At 38.0% G+C, this 21,435-nt stretch overlaps 1 protein-coding gene across 1 annotated transcript in view; it reads right to left on the reverse strand.

Annotated features, from left to right (window-relative positions):
• Window positions 1–21,435, reverse strand: part of NAA15 (N-alpha-acetyltransferase 15, NatA auxiliary subunit) — a 37,182-nt gene that overhangs the window by 11,672 nt on the left and 4,075 nt on the right. Inside the window, exons 2-12 of the mRNA XM_068188052.1 lie at window positions 11,207–11,291; window positions 10,247–10,351; window positions 9,495–9,652; window positions 7,584–7,718; window positions 7,244–7,397; window positions 4,785–4,904; window positions 4,011–4,106; window positions 3,770–3,876; window positions 3,282–3,354; window positions 2,380–2,549; window positions 1,692–1,844 (exon numbers count right to left, since the gene is read on the reverse strand). Of these exons, the coding sequence (XP_068044153.1) occupies window positions 1,692–1,844; window positions 2,380–2,549; window positions 3,282–3,354; window positions 3,770–3,876; window positions 4,011–4,106; window positions 4,785–4,904; window positions 7,244–7,397; window positions 7,584–7,718; window positions 9,495–9,652; window positions 10,247–10,351; window positions 11,207–11,291 (1,356 nt within the window). The remainder of the gene's footprint in view (window positions 1–1,691; window positions 1,845–2,379; window positions 2,550–3,281; window positions 3,355–3,769; window positions 3,877–4,010; window positions 4,107–4,784; window positions 4,905–7,243; window positions 7,398–7,583; window positions 7,719–9,494; window positions 9,653–10,246; window positions 10,352–11,206; window positions 11,292–21,435) is intronic.

A 21,435-nucleotide genomic window follows, 5' to 3' on the forward strand; every position in this document is an offset into this window, starting at 1 on the left:
TAGATTAGGAGAGACCTTCATTCAGTGTTTTTAATACTGTGTGCACATAAGTAACACATGGCAGCATGGAAAAATGGCAGAAAAATTCTAGTCCACAACCAGGCACTGACACCTGCAGGATTTTCTTTTTCCCCTCAGCTAAAATTGCCATCTGCTTCTTTCAGAGAACTGATGATTGAGCTAAGCATCCTCACAGTAGCAGATTATTATTTGTAATGCAATCAGTACTAGAGAGTAAGGCAAGGCAAAAGGAACACTTATCTTTGACACCTTCTGGTTCAAAAAACGGGACTTCAGTTGTCTTTCAAATCTGCTATTTACATATACTTGCACAGATCCACAGAACTTAGCAATGAAACAGAAAGGCAGTGTTCAAAACAGCCTGATTTAAGCAACTGAAAATGAGGAAAAAGGGCCAGTTCTGACAGCATTTTCATTATGCTCAATCCAGGACTCCTCTAATTACTGTTTTTTAATTAAGAAGCCTGTATTTGAGCACTGGATATAAAATCAAATGGAGATAAATAAGATTCTAAAGAGCAACATCATCAAATTGGTTCAATATTTCTCAAGTTCAGTTTTGGGTAACTGGTATGCTTCCTTTTTAACATCATCTTAGAGCTGCTTAAAGCATTGAGGGAAGTCAAATTAACCTAAATTCATAGTGGGTTTGCATCAAAACTCAAACATAAAGCTACTGAGCACATATAAAACAGAACTTCCCCTCCCCTCGTGTCTGCCTGCACATAGCCTTCATTTCCCAAGATCCTTCAGGTTTCCTTTATGAACACCACTCTCCCTTCTCTCCCATTCAACCTTACATTCCAGGTTTCTCCTGATCTTTAAGAGAAGAGAAAATGGGACAAACAAACAGGAAAGACTTTACTTTTGCAGGTAGATCCCAACAGCTTTTTGCCTGGCTCCCCATAGACAACACACAAATGACACTGCCAGTATTCCAAAACTGTAATTTGACAAGTAGTCTGGAGAGACTTCACTGTGCTGTTTTGACTTGCAGTTATGAAAGAATATCAAAGTAGGACATTTTAAAAAGTAACTAACCTGTGTGACCATCAAACCTATCAAAATGGGACTACTGCAGGGACAAAAAGTGCTGCATGAAATGATGCAATTTCCATAACACAATATTTTTCTTCCAGATAACCAATCATGTGTAAGAACATGGAAAAATAAGAGATGTAACATGCAGCTTTCCTTCATCATTGATAAACAAGGACTTGGGGATGAAACGCTGTTCACAGAAGTCAGACACCTCACAAAGGCTCTCAGCTGTTAGCCACACAAAAAATTATGTTCCAAGAGACATCTGAATTCTCCAACTTACTACCGTTAGAAAAAAGAGTCATGGACAACTTTAACAGATCTTTCAAGTATCCTACAGAATCAACATTAAACCCAAAGATTATTGTGCAAAAAATTATTTTCTCAGAAATTCTCTCTAAAACATGTATTCTTCCTACCTAGCAAAAATAACCAAAATAACTCTACAAATCCAAGCTTTGTAGAGTTTTCACTTATTCCTATGGAATCATGCTTACCCAAGATTAATTCAAACCCTGCTATGGACTACTATAACTGAAGCAAGCAACCATAGTTGCTCTGAAACAGAATTTAAATATGACAGAGTAGGCCCACATTATTCCAAAGACTTCTAATTAAGCGCAACAAACCCGTGTAAACTTAGAACACATTTCTTCTGCTTCTTTAATGGAGTTTGCTTTCAACATATATTTTGCACATTTGGAGTTGATAAATCTGTCTGCTGTGTCCAAAGCCTGAGCTTCATCCATCCACCTTGCAGCTTCTTTAATATTTCCAGCATGCTATAAAGACAGAAACTTAAGTCAGATTGAGTAATTATAAAATATGCATGTTTTATCTACTCACTGCTTGATCTAAGTAGGGTTTTTTCTACACTTTTAAAAAATAAATAGCTTACTTCAAAAGCAATAGATCTTGAAAGAAAAAAAAAACAGTTAAATACCTTCCTTCATTATGGAATTACTGGTCTTTTAGCACTGAATGTTTTTCCTGAAAATGCTTAAAGAACCATTTTGGATAATTCCATTCTTATACAATATCATAGTGCACCCTGAGAAATTGTTTTAAGCAGCTAAAAAAACAGGGGGTAAGAGCAGATGAAAGACTCAATCTAATTTAACTGTGTGATTTTTAAACAGAGAATTCACATTTTGCTGTACATTTCTCCCATATTGAGTTAGAAACCTACATAGTGGCTTTTTCATATGTAGCAGAAAATCCCATCTCAAGTATCTAAACAATACCCTTCCCTAGAAACTCACTAGAATTCCTAACAAATGAATAACCTTTGGTCACTAAGAATAAAGCCAAACTTACCTTATAGATTTTTGCCTTCACAAGGAAGAGTTCTATCAAAGTGGGAGTACTTTCTATAGCAGCATTTATATATTCTAGAGCCAGGGATGGCAGTCCAATTTTATCATAATGCTGAGCCAAATAATACTGGACCCAGAGTAAAGTGGTTGGAGGTTCTTCTTTACCATCATCTGGCAGGAGTAAAATGGAGAGAGGTTGCTTGTTCAGTTTATTACTAAAACAACACACCAGAAGCACAGCCACTGAAGTTAATGCTCTAAGCACAGCCACTGAAGTTAATTCTGCCTCTCTATCATACCTAGGAGAGCTTTCAAACAACTGGCTCCAGGTACATACATGAGCTTTTAAGTCTATCCAAGACCTAGACATCTACTGCTCCCTTCTCCTTTTGTGGTTTTCAGGAAAAGGGTTATCAACTTTGGGTCAAAGGGAGGTGCACTCTGTTCCAAGTATTTGCTTAGCGCAGTCAGATATGCAAAACCTCCAAAAACACAAAACCTAGTCACCACCAAGAGCTCCAAAATGACACCTCTTCTTGAAGATGTACTATCAGTATATTGCCTTTTGTTTGGCATTTCTGTAGTTACAGATTTGACACAGCATTCAAAGTTCAGTTTACTGAACAGTGATAAACCTGAGTCTTGAAAATAGCATACTTGAACTCAAAACTGTGAAGAGATTACTGAATTCATAGATCCAGGAAAAAAGTTTAGAACAAGTGACTGTATTTTGAATACAGACTTCATATTTGAGCGCTATGGTTCAGTTCTGTGTTAGGGGAAAAGCAGAAAAAACCCATATCACCTCTGTTTCTCCACTCCCTATTTCCCCACCTCTGAATGAACACACAGTACTTACAACCCGGCACTACTTCCATGAAGCCCAACAGTCTCAGCACTCACCATTTGGGTTAAATAACCTGCAGCTTCTTAGAGAGGTTTCATAACCTATCACGAGCTCTTCTATGATTGCCACCTACACATGCAAGACGAGACATAGAAAAATTAATCTGTGGGCCAGATAATATTTTATTTCAACTTGAGCTACATGGTGTTACCCAAACTAGTTATTTTGATAAGAAAACTCTGCAATATCCTGAATTACATTACATTTGAGAATGTACCCAATCTCAGTCTAATTTTAACAAATTACAACCAGGCCTCCCTTGGTGAACACTTATACAGCTTAGAATTACTAAATCTTAAGTTTTCTACATTTACCAACTTGACACATGTATGCACAACATATGTACTTCTTTTTTCTCTCCACTATATCAGGTCATCTAAAGCGGTGCTGATGGAGAGAACACTGAAGAAAAATGGTTTCCTTCATCTCTTCAATACACCACAGTTATGAGGTAGAACATGTAAAAACTGGTTAGAACACTTACCTTCTCCTTGTCTTTATATAATGACCTCAAAGTATTGAAGACTGGTGGGCAACCTTTGCTGAAATTCATCCTTAAGAACTTGTCCAGACATTCCTTAAACTTTTCACCTTGAGAGGAAAAAGACCTGTTGATTTTGTTTTACCAGACATTACTCATCACTTGCAGATTGTTTATCCTGTTAAATTATATTCTTAGAAACAGAAGTGTTGGTCACTACCTGCTCAGCAAAAAATGCACTTACCAGACAAAAAGTTTAATGGTAATCTTCTTGGAACTAGTCCCCTTGGGTATTTAGTCCAGGCCTCTTCATAGATCTTTAGTCTCTCCATCATATTAGCTGGAAGAGAATTTTACAGTTTACTTTCCCCTTCCATTCTGGCACGAAGGAAAGGGGGGGCAGGGAAAGTGATTTATACCTGAGTAAAAAAGAATCAGAATATATAGAAACTATAACATAATATATATAATAGCTATATCTTTCCTAAAGGACAGAATTTCCTCCTTATTCTTAATTAAAACTAACGAATTGAATGACTCCAAGGAACACAGTATCTGTTAATTCCTCTTCCAGCACTAGAATACTAACTGCTTATCTCTCATCTTAAAAAGAGCTCCTGCCTTATTGCTTTCTAAAACCTTCAAAGAAGACCATTCAGTTGTATTAGCCACAACATAAGATTAAGATAAGAGAGGCAGTAAAGGAAAAATGCAAAATTAAAACTGTAATCTAAGAAATAATTCTGTTCTTTCAATCACATGCAAAGACTACTGCATTTTTACAATTTTATGATTTTAGATAAGACAAGGTAACAACAATGCAAGAAGTATTTCCTGTCTTATCTTAAGAAACCCCAGCATTATGACAGTATGTAGACACTATGACTAAAAAGCAGAATTTAATTGGAGACTTTCAAAATAATAGTTTTAGTATTTAAACCAATGCCAGCTTTTCATACACATATTAATTTCAAATATGCAGAAAAAGCTTATTTATTACAAGATATCAAATCATTACCCGGCTTAAGTGCCTTTTCTAAGCCTTTGTAGTATGCCCAGTTTTCAGGATTTCTTTCTTGCAGTCCCTTGTAGACTTCAACTGCTTCTTCAAGTCTGCCAAGCTGAAGCAGGAGTTCTCCTGTGTGAAAAACAAGACGTTTTAAATCAAGCTAATAAGATACGAAAGCAGTGTAACATTTATCACTCTACAGTAAAGGACCAGATAATCCTTAACTCCACACAGATTCTAACTTCACAGAAAAAATAAGCACTACATATAGCATTACAAACTACCTGACAGATATGCTTTTACTTTGACAATAGCTGAAATTATAGTAAGATTTTCCAATCTTACTAATTCCTGAAACTTACTTGAAAATTTAACGCAAAATGCAAGTGGTTTGTTATTTTTTTCTCACTTACTGAAGTGACTGATTACTTTAAGTGCAGTTTTTACTGCAGAAGACACGTGGTATTTGATGTATACAGCATCTTGAAAACCAAACAAATTGCAGAGCTGCAAGTAAGAGAATGGTTCTTCAATCTGGTATTTCTTGAAACTAACTTCAGTGTTTTTAATCAAGCCATTGATTTGATGAATGAATTGTCAAGATTATGCAAACAAGTTTCCTTTTCATGATACTTCAATACAAATTAAAATTGATAATGTAAAGATTAGGTCTAACAATTGTATAACCATCTTTATAAATGCTGGACCTGCAGCAAGAGTAAATTTCCCATTTCACAATGGAAAACTATTTTACAAAGCTTTGCTATTGGCAAACGTTAGGCATGAACAGATTACACACCAGAAGTGAACAATCTAACTCTAGACTAAGGCAAGATTTTTTTACCCAGTTTAAGAGGAAAATGCAAATCTACCTTTTTTCTTCCCTATGTCACACAATTAACATGAAATTTTGTCAAGATATGCTGCTTTCCACAGTTAGAGTAACTTGAGGACTACACACACAATCTAGTGCCCAGGAAAACATCAATAATTTACTCACTGAGAATGACAGAATTGGGAAAATAAACCTTAAATTCTTTCTCTAAGGTGAAAGTTAATTTTTTCCTATCTACCAGCAGCAAATGCCAACACAAGTTTCAGTGTTTTTCAGTAGTACTTCAGCCACAGGAGCTTTAGCATGTGTGCTTAAAATTTACACACACTCATTTATTACAATGCTTGTCCAGAGAATACACAGCAGCCAAGCAAGTTCAAACAACACAATGGGAGCTGTGCCCAAAAAAATCAGTCATTTGTACCCTGTTGAAAGTATGCAGACTGCAAAGAGTATTTCCATACTTTTGTCTGGTAACTTCCTAGGGATTTTGTGGTTTGGTCTCAGGTTTATTTCTAATGAAGCCCTATTTGAAAAATCTATTTCACCCCAAACTTTGGACCTTCAAACACTTTGTATGTCACATAACAATCAACACAGAACATAAAGTATGTCAAAAGATCCTTCAGATAAAAAAACTAAAGTCACAAAAAAACCACTCCCACCCCCAAAAGTCCCACCACTGTGTTTCAAAAAATGATCTGTGATACTGGAGTCTCTATATCCATCTCCTTTTATATGCAAAGCAAGTAAGATATTCAGCTACCGTGGAGAGTCATCTGCAATCAATCTCCTTGAGGAAGCACCACACCTCCCATAATACTGTCACTGCTCAATTCCTAGGTTCCTTTTGCAGGACAGTGAGATTACTATTAGCGGAAATAGGGAACTAGCTACAATATCTGCATGAACAAACTAGAGTAAAAGGATTTCTTCTCTTTACTTTAAGCAATCATCTAAACAGATTCCAGTGTGGGCCAAGAACAAGCAGTACCTCCAATAGACTGGCAGTTTCACAGAAAGACTGTACAAGCATCAAGCAGAAGAACAAAGCATGCTTTAAAGAAGTGCACCTGTTAATAGAGCTGTTAAAATGAACTTTTCCATGCAATTCCATCAGTGGAACATAAGCTACACTATTGTACTGATCTGTTATAGTATTATACACCAGGTTTATAATAATACAACAGAAGCTATGCTAGCCTCACTAAAGAGCCTATTTCTAAGGGTGACTGAGTACATTTAAAAGCCTTCTGCTGTACCAAAGATGATTCTTCCTTTTCAGCACATGGTATCCTTGTCAGGGCCACTATCAAAGCTCTAACAACACAGGTCTGGGTACACAACTCAGACAGAACTTCAGGACATCAATTTAGGATCTCCTGTCTGAAACACCTGTTAGCTTAAAAGTTTCAGAACAGCATGTCTGTACCTCACTGATGTCTTACCAACCTGGGACAAGAGCATGACAGGGACTCAATAAGCTGCGAGACAAGTGGTCCCTTACAACAGCAAAATTAAATAAATTAAGCTAAAAACAAATCTGAGTTCCAAAAGATGGGAAAAGCAGACAGTACAGACATCCCATTGTATGTTATGTGTTTAAATGTATCTTCAGAAAGTCAGTGATTACCTTTCGTTTCTTCAACAGCCAGTTTATCACAGATCTGTTTTTCATAGGTACAAAGATGCTCCAAAGCTTCTTTATAAAGCCCTGCTTCCCGGAGGACCTGATTTTGATAAAGCAGCAGTTCACTGTACTCATAGTCCACTTTGTCAGGTGATGTCTATATAGGAAAGGCACACACAGGGCATAGATCAGAATTAGATCATAGAATTAGATTCTAATTCTAAAATTTGGGATCAAATTCATTCAACTAAAGAAACCGCATGAAGTTTTCTCATCATGAAAGGAATGTTTTATTTTTGGCTTAAGCAGCACTCCATATACCAATTTCATGTTCTCCTCTTACCTGCTGTGTCTTCCTAAATTCCTCTAAAATTTTTGCTGCCATTTCATAGTCTTCCAGCAAATGGTAAGCAATGGCATAACCAATCCATGACGCTCGCTGTGCAGGTCGGAGCTGAAGCAACTGGTATCTTGTTTCCTGCAAAAAAGTAGCTGCTAATTTTCCTGACTTTACTCTGATACTCTGTAGAATCCATTAGGCAATATTCTGCCTTCAGTATTCTAGTATTTAGGAAGTCACTGTGAAATAGTTTTCTATATGCATTTTATTAACCAGAGAAAGAATAAACTTTGAATTGCAATGGTGTTCACTGAATATAAAAATAAGCCTTCACAAAATAACGTCCAACCAAATCCTGATGAGTCAGACTAATTTTATTAATGTATGACACACATGCTTTTCCTGTCTAACCACTTATGAACAGAACGTAATTAAGGATACTTGGTTTGAAATGCAGGAACATTTACCAGTGTTTCAAATTAACCTTGAAAGTACATATGTATTTAAATAATTGGAAGTGTTCTTAGGCAATACAGGTCATGCAAACACATCCCTATTCTTTGGCAAGAAGATAATTACAGCTGGAAAAGACAACAGATTTGCTTGGTATCATGCAATTTTAATCTGAGCAAAATGCTGTAGCTTGTTTTGTTATAGACTGCTGAAAGGCATTTTCACCCTAACTTAAAGGAAAAAAGTTACTTCCTATTGAAAATGCCTAAACTGTCAAAAGTAGGGATTACCAAAGAACTAAAACTAGTTACAGCTGTTTTAATAGAGTGATGATCACTCAAAATACTTCGAAGTAGGAGAAGCTGGAATTTAAAGCAAAGGAAAAAAACCCAACCAAAACACAATCTTATTCCCAGTTTTGAGACCAAATTCACATTCTTCAGAAAGCAGCATATGATTAGCCACGAACTATTGACTTCTAAGCATTCAGTAACCATGTGTTACTTTTATGTTCAGAGATCACAAAATTTGTATTCACATTTATCCAGAGGCCAAGAAAATAGAAATTTGCAAACACATTTTGCAAATGTGCATTTTGGTACCTAGACTAAGTTTTAGTTATCTTGTCTTGGCAAGAGCGGAACCAAATTTCTAAATGAAAAAGTCTAATATGAAAAAAATCAGTGATTAAGAATTGTCCTGACTCAGGAATAAGTTCTCTGAGGACCTGTGCTAGCTGATGGCTCCACACAACTCTGAGCACAGAACTTGCTCGCGGGTATACTAATGTTACCCTAATTTGAAAAGGAAGTATTACATGAAGAGACCGACTTGTGTGTTTTAAATAACACCACTTTAGATGTGCAAGGGAAACCTAGAAAGATGAAAACCTGACCAAAAAATGGAGCTGTCACTCACTAATGCCAAGTTGGCAAGGGACCAAAATACGATGTTTCGCGCAGCACACTGCTTGTTCTGTTATTACCTGCTGCTAAGAGGAAACAGGGCCACTGAAGTAAAGGTGGAGGGATATATAGTACAAAGTTATTAAAAAATACAAACTCCTTTGCCTGAATGAAAGTCACATTCTGAACACACTGCCTCTTACCTACAGGAATACTTTCAAGAAAAGAACAAGACTGGAGATTATCTACAGCTGGGTTATACAGCATCAAAAAACAAAACAAAACAAAAAAAAAAAACCAACAACAAAAAAAACAACAACAAGGCAAGCAATCCTGCACTGAGCTAAAAACGCACAATTTAATTTGCCATTAAATCTCTGTATTTTATAGAAATTGCTCAGTAGCATATCTGCTTTTACTTTCATTAAGTGAAAGAGTTGCATATAGTTTTAAACCTCTGGACTTAACTTTTTTTTTTTTTTGAAGCGTCATTAATCAATCTGCCACCTTTGCTGCAGTTCCTTAAATGGTAATTAAATGCAGCATGAATACTCACCCTGTAACCTTCAAGATCCCTCATTTGAATCTGTAGCAGAGAAAGGTCTCTCAAGATTTGAAGATTGTCTTTGTCCCATTTCAGTGCATTTCTATAGCATTTGATAGCTTCATCATACTTCTTGTCTGACCTCTGAAGAAGGCCATAGACATGCCAGCCTGGAAAACTGTATTAAGGCTTCCACTGAATTTGAGCAGGGACAAATGAGCTCCAACATGGCAGCGACAGAACAGCTGGCAACAAGCTCTCAAACTGTTTTATAAATGGACAGGAACATTACAATTCTTTTTGTAGAAACTTTGCCAGTTATATGTACACAGTCAATATAATATGCTGTAAATGTTACTTCTCACACACTGAGGGAGGAAATAAAGTAACAAGATCTCTGAAAACACTATTAGGCTTACTTGAACTCTAAGTATATGACCAGTCTTTTTACAATGTAATGGCAACTACTCATGCTTCCAAAGCAAATCACATGCTTAAATGCCCACCATGAGTTTACAGGTGCAGACTAATGATAAAAAATACACAAATGCATGCCAGAATAACATGTAAGCCCAACTGTGACTGTAAGGAGTGCAAAGCATCTGCCCTTTGGATAGCTTAGACAAAACACTTATTGGAAACTGAAAATTCTGAACTTCCAGTTTGAAGTTTAAACTGACTTTTATTGCTAATCTATAAATCAAGTATATGCAGAAATCAACCTTTTCAAATCTCCAGCAAAAGCCCTGTTTCAAAAAGGATACAGACATGACTCTTCAAGTCATTCCTTAGGCCTCTGCGCACAAGTTCATAAGCTTCCTCCTTCTTCCCCAGACAGTTCAATGTTAGTCCCTTCATTGCCAGGGTTTCTAAGAAAGAAATAAAAATATTGACTAAGTTATTTAATTTTTTATTCATTTCATGGGTTATTCATTTTTACAGGTTTTGAGCTTCATATAGCAACCCTAAACATAGTATAAATGCAAATTTAGATTCAATTCTCACTATCAAGATTTCATTCTTTTCTCACATGGAAAACTCTGCTGTCAGATTATTCGCTTAAATATATCATACACAGCAATAACTCTTTTATATTACTTCCATCAAAATATGAAGTAATGTTTTATTTTAAACCTTTCTGCTCTACAAGCTTTTGGAGATATTTTTTAACTACTCAAGTATTTATTCACAATTTTGATATTTCTACACATCCACCCAATACCAAAGTAGTTGCAAAAAACCCACAAAGCATTTCTGAATAGTGCGAAGAGACTTTCATTAAGTATTAAGAGCTGACTAAAAATACAGCTAAGGAATAAACACCTTTTTCTTCTTTTAAAATATGAATATTCCTTCAGAAAAGTAGCAGCCCACAGAGCTGACAGAATACTGAACAATATTCAGCCTCTTCCTTTTGTTTTCCACTTTTATCTGAGTGAATATCAATTTCCCATGAAAAGTGATTTGATTAATGCATACTTGTACTAGGAACTTGCACCAAGAATCTTAGACTTGACTGATAAAGAATTGGAAGCTCTGACTATTAGTAAGATCAGTCTTTAAAAGGACAAATCTTACCAACAGTAAGTGCTTAATACACCTTTCTGGATGCTCATATTGCTTTATGGGCAAAAAGTTAACAGTGAAGGGGTATAAAACATTAAAAGAATGAGTCCACTGTTAAGTACAGTGAAAAAGAGAGCACATGCCATTTGAAAACTTACCTCCATGTTCTGCAAACTTGGGATTGGAAAGGATCTGTTTACAGAACTTCAGCCCATTTCTATACTGCTTATGTTCATAACACCTCTGTTGAAAAAAAAAAGTTTATTCAAAAAATTTAGAGAGGAAGTATTTACGCATGGCTGAAATGAAGCATCAGTACAGCTACAGATTTTAGAAAATATACTAATATTTTAATGAATCCTGTTTATTGAGCTTCCCGTGTTTAAAAATTCTTTCCATTGACAGGAAAAACAAAACAAAACATGTTAGCAGCACCATGAGCTTAAATGTATAAGTGAAGACATATTATCATACAGCAGATTCTCAAGTAAGACACTACAGGAAGCTTAAGTGCCTGAAGAGATGCGACTCTCCCTTAACACAAAAGCAAACCTTATGTTGTAACACTGGTAAGCATTGAACCCACTTTGGCCAATTACCCTGAATAGAAACCACGAGACAACCTCCAACAACCATACAAGCTGGAAAGACACATAAATCATTGGAACTTGGCTTCAACTACCTCTGAAAGCAAACTCTTATGATGAGTTTCATTACAACATGTATCTCATACATCCAAACTTTCAAAACTAGTATACAGTAACATTATCTTGCCATCCAGGAAATTTAAACATTCCTCTGCTCTTTTCTTAGTCCAACTCTTTTGTCTGAGCCTCATTCATTATGTGAGGTGACCGCAATGCACAACAGCACACAGCATGAACTTTAAAAACCAGTTTTAGTATTTTATTTATGTAAATATACTTCTTGTGCTCATATTTAAATATAAGCCAAAAGAAATAACATTATAAACACCAAGTCATACATTTCAGGTCACTTTGGCAAATGCTTGGAACCTCTTGCATTCAATTTTTTGTAATGAAATAAACATTTATCAGCCCACGAGTACAGGAGCACACACTGACTGAGCACCAACCCAAATCCTATTAATCCTGTTATTAATTACAAAGTCATTCATAACAGGACTTTACTGACTCTGGTTGATTCATTCTGGTGGCAGGATGCTGGAAAGGGGTGTAAAAATTGGGTACAGCTCAGAGTTTTCAAGTCCTTCTAAAGAAGTTGTTGCTCAGGACTCCATCTTTCCTCACACTGCTCCAAAGTAATTATCCAAGAGCATTCATAAGCACATATGGACACCATATGTCCTCAAACCACTCTCAACAAAAATATTTAGGAAAGGTAGACCCAAGGTCTTCATTTCAAGCAGAAGGTACTAAAAATAAAACTTTTAAAAGTTACATGAATGTTAAGGGAAATGCTTAAAAAAGAAAATGGCATATTTACAATTTCTGTGTTTTATGCTGCTCTTCATAATGAAAGATGCTGTTTAGTGTCTGGTTTCCTCTTGGAAATACCAACAATAAATTTCAAAGGTGTAAAAAAATGGCAAAACACTTAATGCATTATTATTTTCTAGTATTAAAGTCATAAATCTGAAATAATATGACTGAAGACCAAGATGCATCACAAACCAGCTATCTTGCTCCCCCTACACGGTCATCACCCTTAGAGAAAGGGAATTGCTCTCATGGAAAAGGAGGGAGAAGGAAGATGACCAGAGAGAGAAAGCAAGATGTACTCAAAGAGGAACAGATCAATAAAATTAATTAGAATGGTTTTAACTTGAGCAGACCTTCAAAGGCCATATAGTTCCACCCACCCACTCCCCTGGGCAGAAACACCTTTCACTATACCGTGTTGTTCACAGCCCCATCCAACCCTGACTTTGAACACTTCCAAAATACAACTCCCTCTGTTCACCAAGGACAGGAAAAGAACGTTTTAAGGGTTAGGTAAGAGGAAATCTGTACAGGCAACTTTTTTTTCCCCCCTATTAAACTTGACTGGGTATTACTTACACCTTCCAGCCATTGTCATTATCAGCTTTCAAGTAGCTGGCTGAGTCACTATAATCAGCACTAGTCAGAGCTGACAGACTTCTTTCTTTTTGCTTTTTTTTTTTTTTTTTAATTGAAACCATCAGTCATAAATGTTACCAGCCAGGCCTCCTCCCTGAAAAGTAGAGCCGCCACTTGCCCCCACCCAGGTAGTTGTGAAAGCGGCAGAACCTGTCACAGAAGTGGTGCAGCCACAGGAACTGAAGCATGTGTCTGCAGTGTAAGGCACTGTCACAAGCAGATTGGGCACTCTGGGGCTTTGAGTACAGCTTGCTCAGATGCTGGCTATGAATGTGACATCTTGTCTCTAAACGGTTCCATTTGATGTACCCTAACAACCGGGCTCTCACCTCGAAGTTTAGGCAAAGTCATATGGGATATATGCTAGAGACAGGAAGTATTTGCACATTAAATTTTCCAGGGTGATACAGAGCTTATAATGCAAGGCAGTTTGGAAGAGAGCAAATTCACTGAGAATTTTAACTAATTCTTCCGTTAGGCTTCATGGAGGAAAGATTTACAAGTTTATATTCACTTACATCTCATAACCCAGAAAGGTTTTCATAACCCAGAAACTACTTGGATAGGGACAACAAATTATCAGCAAACAATCTGGATATACTTGTATCTCCAGAGTACAGCTCTGTATATAGACATAGTTATGTATATTCCCCAGTGAAGCACCAAAGGTTTCCTTTGACAGGTTAGTTGATCAAGACAAGTTGGAATGATTTCCTGTATACAATTTCACCAAGTTTTCTAGTTAATACGTTCAAGTTTATTTCATTCTGTTAATGCAAACATTTCAAATTGTGTTATTTTATGAATTTCCTTATTCTGTATATGTGTTCTATGAACACACTGTATGTTTTGATAATAGAAGGAAGGGAACTAATGAAATTGAGGTCACATTTAGTTCTTTGGAAAGAAGAGACTGTTTCCTCAGAGCGAGCCCAACAGCACCATTGAGATTCCCCTGCCTGAAGCTGTGCACATACTTAACTCATTCTCCAGAGAGATTATGGACTAACAAGCTTAAATTAAGGTGTGAATGAGACAGAAGAAAGTCAGGATAGAAGCATATTGCAACCATGGCTGGTACAAACCTCAGTGAACCTATAGTTTCAAGGAACAGACAATTCAAACAAAAATCTTTTAACAAAAAGGAGACAGAAAATATATATACACAACCTGGGAAAGAAGATCCCTAAGCAAGTATGTAGTTTCTGAGTAAGAGAAGAAAAAAGAATGAGCAATTTAAATTAAAAAAAAAAAAAATCACAGAAGCAGGAATGGGGACATGTCAAGTATTCTTGAGACATAAATATACAGGCTTTCCAGAAACAGGAATTTTATTCATCTGGGTAGCTTGTTTCCTCCCACATGAATAGCTTGCAGCAGTCATTCCCAGAGCTCCAACCCTTGCTTTAGGACAGATGTTCTGCAGAAGTAACATATTTCTCTGTTCCAGAGATGGCTAGAAGAGCACAGTTGCCTGCACCAAACTAAATTCCTGCACATATAAACTTCAAAGCTAGCAGGGAGAGCGTGCTTGTGATGCTTGACAGACAAGTGCTGCAGCTACAACTTGTGACATCATCAATGAGAAAACATAAAAGCTAAACTTTAAAAGAGTAAGGTTAAGAAGGCTAATGCTTCAGAAGAACAGAATCTGACTCTACATCAGTACTGAATTTATTACACATTTCCTGCCCTTCAAAGTTCTTAGTTTAATAAGTTACCAGATCTTTTAAAATATCTAACAAGCTTTTCTATACATGCTGTGGCCAGAATGACAACCTATTCTAAACACACCAAGATTCTTTTTATACCCCTTAACAATTAATTTTCCATCTTTATAGCAAGGAAATAATACTTGCTTTAATACAATTGTACAAAGAATTAGTAAGATGAGGCAGGCAAAGTATGACTCCTTCAAAATCATAGGAGGTAAGTGACAATTTGCATTTGCATCGCTTCCCCCACCATCAAGTATTTATTCAATGGATCAGAACGCACAGCAACTACTAGACAGACTGACACAGAAATTTTAAGAAAGAGATGGCCCATATTCTCTAGAAATCAGAGTATGAGGTGGAAGGAGGTCTTGTATTTGATGTTCTCTAAATTGTATTAAGGCATCTGTGCAGACTCAACCTCTGGCCAGCAGATGCCTTACACATGCACATGGCTAACTGTGTCAAATGTGAATAAATTCCTCCACATTTCTTCTTCGGTGGATGCCATGAAGAAAGGTGAAAAGACTCCCAATATTTACAGCTTGCCTACACCTAGTCACAGCTCACAGCTACATGGAGTTTGTTTCCCCCTTGCCCCAGCTTTACATTTTTGAATCTTCTCCCATCTACTCTCTAAACCTTGCTGCCAAACCTACAGGTAGTGAACACTGACATGGATCCTTGAACAAGGTAACCACAAGGTTGTTATACAAGGGCCACGCTACTGATTACAGTAGCACTAAGAGCTGCTTACAATAGCAGAAATTACTTCCATCCAAATTTAATTCAGGACTGTTTTTTTTATATACAGTATAAGCATATACATTGTCACAAGAGCATTTTAGAGATTTTGTATTTCTGAAATAAAAAAGGTCCTCGAAACTTCTATGTCCAGCAGAGCCAATTCCTAAAGGCTCTGACGACTGACATACTGGCTGGCCCAATTAGAGAAGTTAGCAACACGCTGTGATGACATATTTAGGAAGGAAAAAAGACATGCTACTCCTCTTCCTCTTCTCCTTGGAGGGGCGGTAGAGGGGGCCACTGGGCCCCTTCCTAGTGTGGCCACCAGGGCTATGCCACCAAGGCCCATCTCAGCGCCAAGAGCGAGCAGCCCCATGGCTGAGGCTAGCGCCAGGAGCACCCGGTGCAGCTGGGAGCGGCCGCGCAGCCGAGATTAGCGCAGCCAGGGTGGCTGCTGCTGTTTCAGCATGCCTTGCAATGAACTTTATCTGCTCAGCTGCTTTGAGCCAGAAGGGCAAAAGTGGTGGCAGCAGCTCTTCTTTTTCAGCACCCCGCATGAGGAGAGGTGCTGAGAGGAGCTGGTGGCCGGCGTGGCTCACATGGTGCCAATGGGGACCATGGGATCAGCAGTGAGAGGCACGGTGAGCAATTCCCCGATGCAGAGCCTGGAGATCAACCTTTCAGTGCTGCAGAACTCTACAAAAACCTTTCAATTGATAGAACCTAAGAACAAATGAACCTACAGACACCAATTCTCTCCCGAGTCAGAGAAAAGGTGAAGACACATGAGGACAATATGGTGACACTAAGGTTACTGCAAAAGAGGGAGGGAGAGGGAGAAGTGCTCTGGACATCGGAGCTGAAATTCTTCTGCAAGCCATGATGAGGACTATAACAGAACAAATTGTTTTCCTATAATTCAGTAATTGCATGGAGTGATGCAGAATTCACTGGCAGCCTGTGCAAAAAAGATCCGTGCGCTGGAGCATGTGGACGCTGAAAAGCTGTGATCTGGTGAGAGGCTTGAACAGAGAGAAAGAACCCTTGCTTCTGGAGATGAGGAAAAGACCCTAGCATTTATACTAGAACAATTCATCCTTAAAAGAGTGTGCCCCATGAACCAAATGGCCCATGGAAAAACAGTTGTGGGAAGACTGCTTTGCCCGTAGGAGGGACTCATGTTGCAGCAGGTTTGGTGGGACTGCTACTTGTGAAAATTGGAACAACATTGGAAGAGTTCACAGAGAACTGTCTCCTGTGGGAAGGGCCCCATGGCATAACAAAAGAGACTACTCTCCCTAAGCAAACTGAAGAAAGATTGTTTAGAAATGACACACTGACTAAAAACCCCACATTTTGTCTTCCTGCACTGTTGGTAGGAAGGAAAGAGGGCTGGAGGAGGGAAAATGTGTTCTAAAGGTTTTAGTTCTCATTATACTTTTAAAAGTCTGTTAATAGCTTTTTAAATTTATACATTTTTAAGTTTTATGACTGTTTTGCCCTTAAAAATGCTTCTTCCCAATCCTCACCTCAACTCATGAACTCCTTTTTAATTGTTTTTTCCCCCTCCTCTGCTCAACTATAGCACAGGAGAATGAATGATTTTTCGTGGTTGTACTGGCATTTGGCCAGCATCAAACCCACCAACTACCACTCAACCTACACAAAGAATCACCTCAATCACAACATAAAGCAGAAAACTCCCTTTCAAGCAGGGACACTTGAGAATCAATACATAGGTACAACCTAGCTGATTCAAGAGTGTTTTAAAATTAATTTGCATCAATAAAGCAAAACAAAAATTCTCACAAGAGTCTATCCAGCCTGGATTTTGCAGCTGATAAAACAGGTGAGAAGCAGACCCTAAAGTGTTTCATGAGCAAGATGAAGACAGTCACAGAAGACCAACATAAAGGAGAAGCCACCTTTTTCGTTTCACCTGGAAGCATGCAAGACTAGAGGTTTTTCCTCAAGAGTAATTATCAAAGACAAGACAGTACCATCTACTCCCCAGGCTCACAAGTGGGAGCACTGGGGCATTATTAACTGCTTTCTTTTTATTCTTACTTGAATCAGCACAAGAAAGAGCAGTGTGAGAATCAAATCGATATAGCAGAACCAGGTGGGTGGGATGGGATCACATTACCAATTGCTATGCCCTTTAAAATTGAACAGAAACCAAAAATAGTGTGCAATTTCCATTAAAGAGACAGAATTTTAGAAAAAAACAGTATGAAGACATTTTAACCGTTTTCTCTTCTAAGACTCTGGGTTTTACCAGGTCACACTTTTTACTCCAACCTAGCACCCTACATCTACAATTTAACTGAAGTAAAATGAATGTAAATTACCTAATGCTCCAATACTTAAAAACAATCAACCCAAACCAACCAAACAAAAAGCCCCACCAAACCCCCCACAGGAAATCACTTCTCACCCAGAAATAATGCTGTAAAAGTAAACATCCTAATTTAGTCAGTGCTGTGACAGACCAGTTGAAGAATATGATTTTCTTCACCAAATGAGTGCCAAAATTGGGATTAAGCCCCAAAAGACATCAGAGCTGCAAACTGAATTTCTCTGTAGTTCTCTGTACTCAGCTCCTCTCCTTCAGCAAGTGACATAGCCAGTATAATTGCCAAAGGAAATGTATTGCAGACTACTCCCCATCATATACAAGAGTTACCAGGACAGCTGACTGACACATGGGCACAGGTGAACGTTTTACTTGCAAGTCCCCAGGAAGAAGTACAAATAAGAAGGGGCTGCTCAAACCAAACAACTCACAAATTTGACACTGCTGTCCTCTTCCCTAGGGTTTTGAGGCTAGAGCCGAACCATAGTGGAGGAGAAGTTGGACTAGATAACCTTCAAAGGTCCCTTCCAACCCAAATTATTCTATGATTCTACAACAAACCCTTTCAACGACAGCAGTGTACTCTTAGGGGACCCCCCTGGTTTCTCCCAGTGGCAGTCATGGATGTACACTTGGGGCATCCCATGGCAACACTGGCAACCTCGATGCTGTGAGATCTCTGGCAGAAGGAAGCATTGGAATCCCTGGCCTTTGCATTACCTGAGGTGTGCACTTAGAGCGCAGGATATGCACATCTGCCACTCTGAGTCTATCTATTTCTTCCAGCATGGTTCAGAGGCAGCACTTAAGAGATAGTAAACTCAGGTGCTGGGCAGCTCAAGGCTGTTTTCCAGCACAATTCTTCTCTCTACAGGTAAATGAGATCAGGTCAAGTCACAAAGGTGCACTAATTCAAGCTAAATGTAGTAAAGAAGATGCTGAAAGCTGGAAGCAGTAGGAGCTACTACTCCCCATGAATTTGTGGGTTCTTTGAGCACTAACCATATCAAACAGCTCAGCAACTCCAGGCAAAAGATATTCCACACTGATTCAATTTCATGACAAACACAAGATGTATAAACCCAAGGACTGAAGAAACCACACAAATCTTGAGAAAAGCTCTGGAGTAAACTGGCATGGTTTTCTGCTGTCAAACTGAAACAAACTATCCTCTTTCACTGCTCTGAAGTGCTAATTAATTGAACTGTTCAGTGTAACAGCTTCAGCAATTGCTTGGTTCAAGGGATTAATAAATCCTCCTCTGCACAGCATGCTTTACCTTTTGGAAATCACTAATATCTTCCTAACTAGCAGTGTTTGGTAGCATACAACCAGAGGAAAAGAAAAAATTGAAATTCAAATTAGTTAGGAAGAATGTAAGAAATATGTGTACCTTTTCACTTAATACTAAGGCAGAAAAATAATCTATGCTATGTCTATGCTTTTGAATTGGTCTCATTCCTATACTTCAGAAAATTCAGCTGGAAACAGGAGCTGACAAATAGTTAACTACAGTTCTTCTGGAGGACTAGAAATCCTCACTTACTGAAGACAGACTTGCTGGAAAAACCCATTATTCAACATCAGTTCTGTTGGCCTGTACTTGCTTACATTAATATCTTCTTGGAGAGAATTACCATGAATTTGGCCCTGTCAACTAAAATATGCTGACTTCTGTTCATGACCCTGGAATCCCTACATTCAGGCTTCACCCCTGAACCCATCAAGAAACTGACTGTGCCTCACAAGAGATCCAGTATGCACAGGATATGTTTGGTTTTTAATGACCATCTGAAACAACAAAGTGTATCAATTCAAATTCCAAGATCTGGCATAAAAAGGTCCAAAGGAGCCTTGGTTGATCTGGACTCAGACCTGAGCTGAAGTATTCCATATATCTCACAAAATCCAAGATGCACAGTGAGGCTTCTAGCATTTTCTACCTATGTATTACACCTAGAGTACTCCTCACCCTCAGCACTGAGGTATGCAAGATGAGGTCTGGTAGCACTGAGCATTGAGAAATAGTTAAATGGGTCTATTAAGATAAGAAAGGTTGTTCTTCAACATTACAAGGTTTGCTAACTTAATTCTGTGGTATCACATAAGCAAACAGAAATCCCTGTAACAAGTCTCACTGACCTCACTTTTAAAAGTGAGGGTGGCAATGAATAATAGTTAATTTTCTCCAAATTCCCCATCAGCAAAATCAGAAAATGCATTATTCCTTATGCCCACTCCCATTGCATTGACACAGTGCTGTTGCAGATGAGATTTAAACCTGAGACATCCAGATAAAGTCCAATCAACAAAATCTCATTAAGAAAACCTTTCAAAAACAGAAATAAACACAGCTTCATCAAAATCTAACCAAAATAAAGAGTAGTATAGCATATAAATAATTAACTCTCTTGCCCCAGTTAAAACCACTTCGGGTTCAATTAAGAGTATCTACAGCCATAACAATGTAAGACTGGCTATAACCTTACTACTGAGGATGTTTCTGTTAATGAGTCTTATTTTCACCAGCGAAACAGGTAAAATTATGCTGCTCCTCAGAAATTTACAGCAGTGAATCATGTTTCTACAATTTCTGACAGCTCCAGTGACAAAAAATGGCCTAATTTCATGAACAGGCTTTAGTAACATGTATTGCTCAAGTGAATTCTCAATGTCTCAAACAGTAATTAATTTCTTAAGCAGCTTTGAGAAATAGTTCTGAAAAATAAGATCAGCGATTCTGCTTAAAGCAGCAAGTCTATCTTGTACTTCCATTCCAATGTTTCTGCCAAGGTATCATTTCTCTTCCTACCACTACTGACCAAGCAGGGTATTCCTCTTGGCAAAGAAAAACAAACTGACATCTCAACAGACAAGTTATTGAAAGAGCTGTGTTTGCAATTCTGCATTTCAACTGAAAGACAATACATGGGAAAATTCCAGTGGTGTGCATACTTGATTACTGTATAGCCATGCAAATGCAACAATGATTGCAAACAAACTAATTTACCCTGGTTACTGATAAAAGTGAAATTCTGGAAATCAAGTCTTTATTCTTGAATTAAGATGACTTAAGAGATTTCCAAGTCTTGTTACCTCAGCAATCTTAAAGTCAGCACCTGAATTTCTATGGACAGAACAATATTTTTAAAGGATTCATGCTGATGAAAGTATTAGTAAAGAAGAAACACTGGTCTGTCTAGTTTCAAAGTGCAAGGACAGGGAGCACATTCTGGAATGAAGAAACAGGAAGATGGCCCAGTATGAGGGACTTGGCATATTTACAGCAGAGGCAGGGAAGAGAGGTTGTTCAACAGGCTTTTTATCACCAGGAAGCTCCTACATCACTTAGTAGAGCATTTGTCAAAGCCAGCATGGAAAGGAAGACCACCAGCTCAAAGACAATGCCTTCAAGCACTGCAAGGGAAATGTCCCCATCCCACAGCAGACACCCTGCTTACTGCAAT

The sequence above is a fragment of the Anomalospiza imberbis genome, chromosome 4 (assembly GCF_031753505.1).
Source record: "Anomalospiza imberbis isolate Cuckoo-Finch-1a 21T00152 chromosome 4, ASM3175350v1, whole genome shotgun sequence".
In the NCBI taxonomy this organism is placed as follows: domain Eukaryota; kingdom Metazoa; phylum Chordata; class Aves; order Passeriformes; family Viduidae; genus Anomalospiza; species Anomalospiza imberbis.